Source organism: Piliocolobus tephrosceles, chromosome 2 (assembly GCF_002776525.5).
Source record: "Piliocolobus tephrosceles isolate RC106 chromosome 2, ASM277652v3, whole genome shotgun sequence".
In the NCBI taxonomy this organism is placed as follows: Eukaryota; Metazoa; Chordata; class Mammalia; order Primates; family Cercopithecidae; genus Piliocolobus; species Piliocolobus tephrosceles.
Genome location: NC_045435.1, coordinates 46949470 through 46960000, shown reverse-complemented (window position 1 = coordinate 46960000; position 10531 = coordinate 46949470). Strand labels below are relative to the sequence as shown.

The following is a 10531-nucleotide window of genomic DNA, read 5'->3' as shown; positions in this document are numbered from 1 at the left end:
TGCAACAGATATGCTGCTAGATTATATTGTTTGCAATTTTTTATGGGCATTTTAAAATCAGTATTTAAACTGAAGACATTGTCATGTTTTATTAATTTAATGAAGTTAAAAGTGACTGCTCTGTACATCACGACCTTAACAATGTTGATGCTGTAAGTGAAAGTTCACTGTCGTCTATGTACTAAATTTATGGGTGCTTCTAACTTAAAGTTATGACTGCAGATTCTCCCCCACAGCCTTAGTCCAGGGATGTGGCTGCATGCAGGTGCAGTATGCAGTTATGTGGAATCTTGCTTTCTAGTTCTGGGGAAAAAACTATGTGCCTAATTACTGGTTGCAATAAACACAAATCTAGACTGCTTACAATTTTTGGTGGCTTTCTTTACGGCAAATCATCCCACTGGAGATACATTGAATTGTCAGCAAATTATATGGGGTATCTGATCACGTAACTAAAAATGTTTACCTCTCTCACTTGAAATTATCAGAAATTCTGGAAAGAATAACATTGTAAAGCCATATTTATTTTTTTATTTTACTTTTTGGAGACAGGAGTTGCCAAGGCTGGTCTTAAGCTCCTGGCCTCAAATAGTTCTCCCACCTTGGCCTGCCGAAGTGCTGGAGTTAAAGGTGTGAGGACCACACACAGTCTGGCTTTTTGTTTTTTTGAGTGTCTTCAAATTACAGCCATCGTTGTGAGTATGAAGGTGGTAGGTATCTCAGTGACTAATGATGTTAAGGAGCATCTTATGATGTGCTTATTGGCCATTTATATATCTTTGGAGAAATGTCTATTCAAATTCTTTGCTCGTTTTTAAATTAGGTTATTTGCCTTTTGTGTTTTTTGTGTTCGTTTTTGAAACATGGTCTCACTTTGTTGTCCTGGCTGGAGTGCAGTGGCATGGTCACGGCTTATTGTAGCCTTGACCTCCCAGGCTCAAGTGTCTTCCTGCCTCAGCCTCCCAAAGCGTTGGGATTACAGACATAAGCCACCACGCACAGCCTATTTGACTTTTTAACGTTGGGTTGTAAGGTTCTTTATGTATTCTGGGTACTATACTATTAACAGATATAGCTGCATCCTTTTGACATGCCCCCATTCATCTTTGAGCATTTTCTTACTTTCTGGCACAAAAAGATGTTCCAGGCTTATCTTGCATTTCCCCTGCCTTTGACCTGGAATCAGCCATTTTTCCAAGGAGCTCTTTTAATGAGAGATTGGTTTTTGGAAACCAAGATCTGGACTGTAGGCATACTTAATTTTACTGAGTGCTATAACTTGTAGGCCTTTTAAGTGGACATACCATATCTACTTTTTCACTTAACGTTGCCTGTAAGTTGGTTTATATTAGTTCATGGAGATGTTTATTCTTGTTTATGGCTACATAGTACTCAATTGTGTAATGTACCATGTTTATTCAACCAGTCTCCTGTAGATGGACATTTAGGATGTTTGCAGTCTTGTATTATTACATCTAATGCTGCAGTGAATAATCTTGTGCATATCTTGCTTTTTATTTGTGGAGATGTGGATTCAGGGTAAATTCCTAGCAGTGGGCTCACCTACTCAAAAGGTAAATGCGCATCTGTGGTTGTTGTTAAATACTCTCAAAATCCCTTCCCTGGAGGTCACACCAGTCTGCATGCCTGTCAGCACTTGCACAGATTATTAATTCATTGTTATATTTTGCTTAAAATTGAGTTAGGAAGTTTGGTGAATAAATGTTTTGGGGATTTTTTTTTTTTTTAAGATATTTCCTGGTCATATGTGCCATATTTTCTCTATGGTCCATACCACAGAATTTGCTTGTTCCTAAATTATGCCTGTGTTTATTCACATTCACTTACGCTAAATTGTTTTCCAAATAGTTTTATAAATTTACCTCCCACACCAGCAATGTGTAAGAGTTTTCATCTTAGCCAACACTGTAATCAACGTTTTTCATTTTCCCCAATTTGGTAAGTTTGAAATTGTAACTTGTTTTATTTTCTATTTTGTATTTCCTTGATTAGTAATGAGGATAAATATATTTCCAAATGCATGTTAAACATTCTTGTTTCATTTTCTGTGAATAGTCTGTTCATGTCTTTTGCCCATTTCCTATTGGGTTATCTGTAGTTTTATTATTAGGAGTCCATTTAGATATTCTATATATTAATCTCTTGCCAATCATATGTGCTACAAATACCTTCTCTGAGTTTGCCACTGTTTCTTACCCTGTTTATGGTATCTTTTTCCAAGGTTTAAACTTTTTATTATAGAAAAACTTGAAATACACACAAAACAGAAAGGATAGTATAATATTAGCTTTGCATTCATTACCCTGCTTCAAAAGTCATGAACTTACAGCCAATCTTCTTTTTTCTATACCTACAACTTCTCCACCTTATGTTGAAACAAATCCCATTAGTAATATAACTTCATCAACAAAATTCAATATATTTCTATCAAATGTAGGGATTTTCCTTTTTAAACATAATCACAGTGGCATTACCATACCTGAAACTTTAACAGTATTAGATACATTGCATTCAATGTTCACATTTTCCTGAGAGAGATATATATATATATATATATCTCATGAATATATATATCTCATGAATATATATATATATTCATGTTTGTTTGAATCAGGTCCAAATACGGCACATACATCGTGATAGGTTGATATGTCTTTTGAAAGGGTGTCCATGCATCCCAAGTATTTGGGGCAGTCTTGGTTGTCACCATTTCACTGTTTCCCAGCACTATCCAACATGACCTGAGTTATCTCTGCAGCATTAGGAGCGCATGGATTTAAATATACTTAATGTATTTCAGTATATTGCAATTATTATCCTTTCTGACGATCAGACTGTCCTGTGTTTGGCAAATGGGAGTCTGTTCAATCTGTCCTGAGTTTTTTGACACGACCCTCATAGGTTTGATAGCATAGCATCCACACTTCCCAGTATAAGAAGTTCCAAGCTCGTCGTGTACATGTCTCTCAGACTTGAAGACGTCTTGGGACCATTTAATAAAAATGGTGCAGACCACAATTGGGTAGTAGTGAAATGCATTACTACTGGGTTTGGACTTATTTCTAGGCATTTTCCATGGAAAAATTAAAAAGTCTTATTTCAAAAAATACATTGAGTTTACACTGATAATCCAATCTCAAACTGTGAACTAAGGGATTTTACTACACTTTATCAATTTTACATCTTTATTCATTTCTCCCACACCAAAATCCCCGACTCTCAAAACAGCAACATCATTTCTCATTTGAGTTATCCCTCACAATAATCTTATCCATTAACAATATAACCTTGGGCTACTTATTTCATGAAAAAGGCAAGGAATGAAATTTCTGCTTTTCTGGCTCCATTATGAAAATCTAAGAGCTGCTTTTAGCTGTAGCCAGCCTGTTCATGTGCAATTACTATGCCATTTTATATCAAAGACTTCAGATTTTAACTTCATAATATTTTAGTAACCCATAATGTCTCAAAACTACAAGAAAGCAGCCCTTATGTGAAAATGAGTCTCTGCTGGGCATGATGGCTTACACCTATAATCACAGTGTTTTGGGAGGCTGAGGCAGGAGAATTGCTTGAGGCCAGGAGTTTGAGACTAGCCTGGGCAACATAGTGAGACCCCATCTCTACAAAAATAAAAATAAAAACTTAGCCAGTTATGGTGGAGCACGCCTGTAGTCCCAGCTTCTTGGGAGGCTGAGGTGGGAGGATCGTTTGAGCCCAGGAGTCCAGGGCTGCAGTGAGCTATGATTGTGCCACTGTACTCCAGCCTGGGCAACAGAGTGAGACCCTGTTTCTAAAATAAATACATAAATAATTTAAAATCTGTACGGTCCTAGAACTAAGGAGTAGAATGTAGTGCTCTATTAAGAAGCTTGATTGATATGCTGCACTTGCCTATATCACAAAAAAACAAAACAGGCCAAGTATTCCAGCGCTTTGGTAGGCTAAGGCAGGAGGATCACTTGAGCCCAGGAGGTTGAGCCTGCAGTGAGCCATGATTACGCCACTGCACTCCAGCCTGGACGACAGAGCGAACTCTTAAAACAAAATGAAAGAGACATAAAACAGTGTGTTAGTAATTGCATTCCCAAGTCAGTGTTTTTTTGAGCAGCCCTTTGTTTCAATTATTGCTGTTCTTTAAAAATCATCAACCTGCATTTATCTGAATCATTAACTCTTTGATCTGTTGGTGTTCTTACATTTAAAGATACACAGCAACTTAAATATGAATTAGCCAAACCCCTTGTAGTAAAGCATAATCTCCACCCACTTCCAACTGCTTATACAGTGCCAATTCCTTATCACCAATTTGTTTTTCCACTGAAAAGTGGAAAAGGATGGAACCTTTTGCCTAACCCAAGTCGCATTGGACAGACAGTTTGAGAATCTCTGCTCTAAGTTACCATGGCTGGAAGGACCCAGCCCTGAAAATCCAGCACCATTATGTAACACTCATCCATTCCTTTCTGCTTTCTAGTAAATGTTGACTTCCTGGCTAGATTGTAGCTTCATGGGCAGTACCATGAATGAATCACTCTATTACCCTAAGGCTTGGAACTGTAGGTTCTGTGAATGCATCAAATAAATGGGGTCCATGACATGGTCACAAAACAGTAACACCTTGATTATGACCAAAATTTTAACGAAAGAAATATGGTTTTTAAATGTGCAAAACTCTGTTAAAAGAAGTCATTAGGGTCTGTCACGTCTTCCATACTTGGCCAGCTCCAGGTTCTTAGCTCCTAATCAAGCAAGGTTTTAAAAAGCTCTGGATATAGAAAGCAGTTCTCTACCTCCATACACCTCTGAACCACAAATCCTTGCATTTTAACCATGCCTTTAAGTTTTCAAGCTTTAACGTAGTGGTGCCTCATTCTCCAGTGTGGCAAGCAGCTTCCTGTTACTCATGTCCTTGTGTCCCTCTCCTTGAGTGTGGGCTGTGTCTCACTTCTAACAAACAGACTATGGTAAAGTTATGGAATGCCAGTTTTGAGATGAGGTGATGAAAAGGCTCTGGCTTCCATCTTGCTCTCTCGCTTGCTCTGATGGAAACCACCTCCCATGTTGTGAGCTGACCCTTTAAGGCAAGGGCCATGTGGCAAAGAACTGAAGGAGGTGTCTGGCCAACAGCCAGTAAGGCATTGAGACCTCAATCCACAACCCACAAGATTCAACCCACCGAACCCTCCCAGAAACCACTTTGAGCGATCTTGAAAGGCCTGGCAGACCTTGAGATGACTGCAAGTATCACAGCCTCATGAGACACTGAGCCAGAGAACCCAGGTAAGGCATGCCCAGATTCCTTGTTTCAAGCTACTAAAAGTTTTAAGGTAATTTTTTACATAAATAACTTAACACATTTGAGACAAATGAGGCATTACTATGCCACAGCCTGAAAACTGTTGCAGTTACCTTAGGCAAGTTAATCTATTTTCAAACAGCAAGAGCCTTCCCCACCTCACAGACTAACTGCAATGTCTGTGTGAAGGAATCTGCTCACATACAAAAAAGTGAGCTTCCTTTGAACTCAACACAGAAAATTTTAACAGACTCAAATTGGTTTACCAATATCTTTCAAGAGGAATTTCAATTGAATTGTTCATAATTTATACTTTTTTATATTGAAAACATTTTTAACTATTGAAAACAAAGAACACATTCAAAATCAGGTAGAAATCATGTTTCCTTTTAATTGAATATTTAATTCACAACGTTTCCTCTCTTCCTGCTACTCTGGTTATAATTAGGTCCCCACCTCGCAAGAACATTGCACCTGGCCAGATTGAGAGCCAGTGTGAACATGAGCCCCAAACCAGGGCTTTCGGAATAACAAGGAACAGCCAAGCCAGCCTCTCCCTTCACTTAGAAAGGGATTATGAAGGGGAGGGTCCAAATCTTCATCGTCCAAACACAGAAAACCAGGAGCTCCACACCAACATGGAAACCAAAATGTATCAGGAATGCAGTACAGTACCCCTTCACATACTCAAGGTCAAGATGGGTTTGCAGAAATCGTATCTGACCATCTGGCCTATTCTAGTAGATATGGCCCCACCCCAGCATTTTTAAGAGAAGATGTTTTTGTTTCTATACTTGTATTATTTTCCCCAAGGGGTATAAAATCTACTAAAAGGAATATAATGAATCAGAATAAATCAGCTCACTCACAAAAAACGTTCTTGGGTAATGGTTTTTAGTTGCTGAGCTTATTCAGCACGTTATTTAAAAGTGGCAAAATTCAGGGCAATCTGAGAAGAGAATTCAAAAGTGGCAGCTACAGGTTTAGGTAGGACACACATACATACAACCCCCATTTTTTTCAGTGTATATGTCAAGAGGTCAAGACCCCGATCATCAAAATAAGTTATTTTGTGTATTACAGTGCACAGGACAACAGAGGGAAAGACACTTTCTTGGAAGGTGACAAGGCCTTTTGCAAAAGGTCCACTCCAAAAGGACTGGAGCCCAGTGCCTTGTGGCCTTCATTAACTTGACCCCTCCTCTTCTTTGGTTGCAGTGGCCTCAGTGGGAGCTGTTTCTTCTGCTTGTTCTGCTGGCTTCTTCTCCCTTTCCTCTTCCTCATCCTCATCCTCTTGGGGGTAGAGGTCTGGGTATTTCTGCATGCATTCCTGCATGGCCCGGAACTGGTCTACACAGTCTGACCCCTTGATCTCCTCCGTGCTATAGTGGAAGCAGGAAAAGGCTGACTTGAATTGTTCTCCACAGGGACCGCTGGCCATTCCCCCAAGGCATGGGCAGTTCCAGTTAATGTTTCCATTTGGCAGTATCAATCCTAGAACAGGAAGATAAGCAACGACAACGTGAGAGATGTTCTCGAAAGTTTCAGAAAATACAAAACTAGTCCAGTCCTCACAGGCTACTCAGGTGGTGCAAAACAGGAACTATTGTTGCCTATGGACCCACACCTCGATTTGGATTACATTTAAAGCCTAGCACATATCCAGCATTCCTTGGCCCAGCTGGGAGAGAAGCCACCAATGACATCTTTCTCCATGTGTGACACTAGTCTATTCTAAGCCACCTCCCAGTGCTCTGAGGCTGTGCTCCAAGAATTAAATACCGGGACCCATTTAACCCAAAGAGGAGGAGATCACTTGAATGGTTAGTGAAGAGCTTTTTGAAAGCCCAAATACTTTAAGGAACCGAGGTATTGATCTCCTCTTTCTAATCCCCCTCCCCATATGGATGATCAGGACCACCCCACCCCCATGCTCCCTGTCCCTTGAACCCAGCTTGCCCTGCAGCTGCTCTCAGAAGCTCAGCATAGCCTGGGGAGTGGTGAAAAGGAGGAGGTTGCTCTCCTAATGTACTGATGAGGAAAGATGTCCAAGACATGCTGCACAATGAGAAGCTGGTGGCATACCATTAGTGTGAGTGCACTGTTGTAAAAATCAACCAAACTGTTAAACTGCACATATGTGTTGGGGAGGAAGCAAGGTTATAAATGGGTTTTCATTTTCACTATTATTAATAGGCCTCTTACTTTTGACTTTTATACCTTTTCTTATCACTGAACTTGATTCACATCTAAATAGTATTTCTTGGTTTTCCAAAATGCTCTCAAAATGATGGCTTCATTTTCAGCTTTGTGACAGACATATGATTCATATAGAAGTTTCTTACATGAGTCTTATTAAGAGACTGAAAGTACTTTCTAAGAGAGCCTCTAAAATGTCCTGTGAAATTACACGATTCTTCACTCCAGGGCAATACCAAGGCCTGGCACTCTGCACTAATGTCCAAAGTCCTAGACGAAACCCCGCCTGGCTCTCCGTTCCAGCTTGGGAAGCTCCACTGATCAATGGATCTGCTGTAGCTATTCCTGTCCCTTACTTATAAAATGGGTATAGCATGGACGATGCCAACTAGTGCTGCCCCCTTAGCAGGCAGCAGACCCCCAGGACCATCAGCAGTTGCAGATCAAGTTCTCCTGCATTGTTATGCTTGGTAACTCACATAAGCCTTCTGACAACCTTTTGCAGTGGGTGCTACTAACCCCAGTTTACATATGCAGTCTCTGGGGCTCATGGTCCAAGTGAGGACTGCAGACTGGGCTGGCAGGATTCCCAGAGCCCGTGCCCCTTCCCCTACATCTCACCGCTTCTTGACAGGGACCTCGGTGTTGGAAAAACATTTGCAAATGCTACCCCCTGGAGCTTCAAATCTGCTCACAAACCTGCACAACCAGTTTTAAGAGATAATACTGACATTTAAAAATTACAACCCAGTGCAAATTGACCAGGCGGTTGATCAAAAATAACAAAAAAAATTATAACCTAGGTCTCCAGGAGTCCTTATTTCATTATTTCTTGGGGGCAGGTGAGCTGGAATGAGATACCTCCTCACAAAGCACAAGGTGCCAATTTGCATTTCAGGGACACAATATAAATCCTACAGAGGGTACCTTTGGCATGTTACATAAAGCTCAGATGCAGTGTGTTGTCAAACATGCAGTCTAAGGCCTGAAGTTCCAGTCTCTGGCTGAGTCAGTCTCCGCCCCCTCCTGGGTCCCCAGTTTTCTCATTGGATCAGATGATCTTTAAGGCCCTCTTGATGTTTTGATTCTAGGAAAATTACTTCTGCCACCTTTTTTTCTTGGTACTCTTAGCTATTACAAGCACCATCTCAGCTGCACAGCTGGGTGCTGGAAGGCAGGTAGATGGCATAAAATGGTGACTTACTTGGCCCACTTAGTAATTTCGCAGTTAAGAGGTTGAAACCTGGGTCCCAGAGTTCTTTGTGTTTTATATGCTTCTTTGTACAAAGTATCACTATAAGGGGCTGTAAAGCCAAATGCATCATATGGGATACCTACAATCCAAGCAGACACATTGCAAGTGACAGAAGCAGGTAAACAAACAACAGGGACAGTAAAGAATGGTGGGATCTGGAGGGGGCAGCCCAGTCTAAAGGCAGATACATTCAGTTTTTAATAACACTGTGAGGCAAACAAAACAAGGCCCAACTTGTCCTGCAGGCCTCCATAGTCTTGATCAATTAATGAAATGTGCTTAATATGGATCTAAAGATAAGCAAGGTACTAGAATTGACATGTAAGACCTGATCAGGATTACCCTTGCAGCTGTCTTTCTCAGAATGCTAACACTTTGTATAATGTCTGCATTTCCCGCTGCTCCCACTGGGTGCTGGATATATACTTTATGCTTTGACCCCTAGGATCAGTCAGGGCAACAAGTAAAGGGTCCTACCGAAGGAATAGACACATCAGTTAGCATTTGAGAAATTCCAATCAGGAACCCATATTCCCGATGCGGCTGCTTCATGCTCTTCAATTACCAATTAGCACTAGAAGGTTAGTTGTCATCATGGACACTAGAAGTGGTTTTTGACTGGTGAACTGAGTACTGTACAATACGTAGACTGTTCATGGATACCGCACACACATCCACCGCACACAGGCTGCAGTAGTAAGTATCTAGCGAGTTTAGCAGCCCAAAACTTTTGGAACAATGTCCAAGGCCTAAGCGACCACTGTTATATTCAGCCATTAACCAAGGAGTGTGCAACAGCTCTGACTAGGTTAGTTGAATCCTGCTGCTGGAAAGCTGTCTGTGTCAAGTGACCTTTTCATGTAAGGTGTTTGCTGGAGCAGTTAGAGACAGCAGGGACTTCACTAACCTTAAAGAACAAGGTGCATGACTGTCTACTTGCTAATCAAGTTGCTAGATGTGGCAGAATTCAGTCTGGCAACTTGTCTGAGCAAGAGCCCTGTCACCTTAACCTACCTATAACTGCTGGAATCTACTAACACCCTCTCCCAAAACTTAACTGTTGTGCCAGGGAAGTACATCAGAACAAGGCTGGCAAGCACAGTCCCTCAAACCTCCGAGGAAGATAACCACTGCCCTCAGAGATGGTCTATGGCTGAGAATAGATACCTGAAGACTCCGCCTTGGCTAGGAAAACATGGGAAAGGAATTAAGAACACTGAGCTTCCCCCCAGTGCCCTGATGTGGGTCCCTGGGAGGCCCCAAGTCACTCACCGTGCTCCTCGTATGGATCATTGGGGTCATCGGCCACCAGTTCTGCATTGCTTGGAGTTTCATGATCTTCTTTGGTTACAAATATGATTCGATCCTTCCCTAGTGTTTGGAGAACAGAGGAAGAAATGTTTCATTCAAGAGCAGTGAGTCAGCTTTAAACCCAAAGCAGTCGCCATACAAACCAAGTTTGAAGACTGTCCCATATGCCATCCCTACATGAGGTGACCATCAAACTGCTCTCATCTGCTACAGGTAGGAAACAAAAGGGGATGGATAAGGGGCAGGGCAGGAAAAAAAGCACTCACGAAAAAGTGTCCTAGGGGCTTACCCACAGGGTTCAGAATGCAAAAAAAGTTGGAGGAAGATTGAGCACACTGGCAAAATGAGTGTGCAGTGATATGGGTCCTCAGCCTACAGATCACTGCAGCCCACACAGCTGATGTGCCCACAGGCCCCTGCTTCTGAAAGGCTCAGGACACAGGCGG

General features: G+C 41.4%; 1 protein-coding gene across 2 annotated transcripts in view; it reads right to left on the bottom strand.

The window, feature by feature from the left end:
- Window positions 1–5686: 5686 nt before the first annotated feature.
- CHCHD4 (coiled-coil-helix-coiled-coil-helix domain containing 4) overlaps window positions 5687–10531 on the bottom strand; it is a 12416-nt gene continuing 7571 nt past the window's right edge. For both annotated transcript variants that reach the window (XM_023196203.2, XM_031935165.1), the window contains exons 2-3: window positions 10047–10145; window positions 5687–6814 (exon numbers count right to left, since the gene is read on the bottom strand). In XM_023196203.2, coding sequence (XP_023051971.2) covers window positions 6507–6814; window positions 10047–10145 — 407 coding nt within the window. In that variant the 3' untranslated portion in view covers window positions 5687–6506. The remainder of the gene's footprint in view (window positions 6815–10046; window positions 10146–10531) is intronic.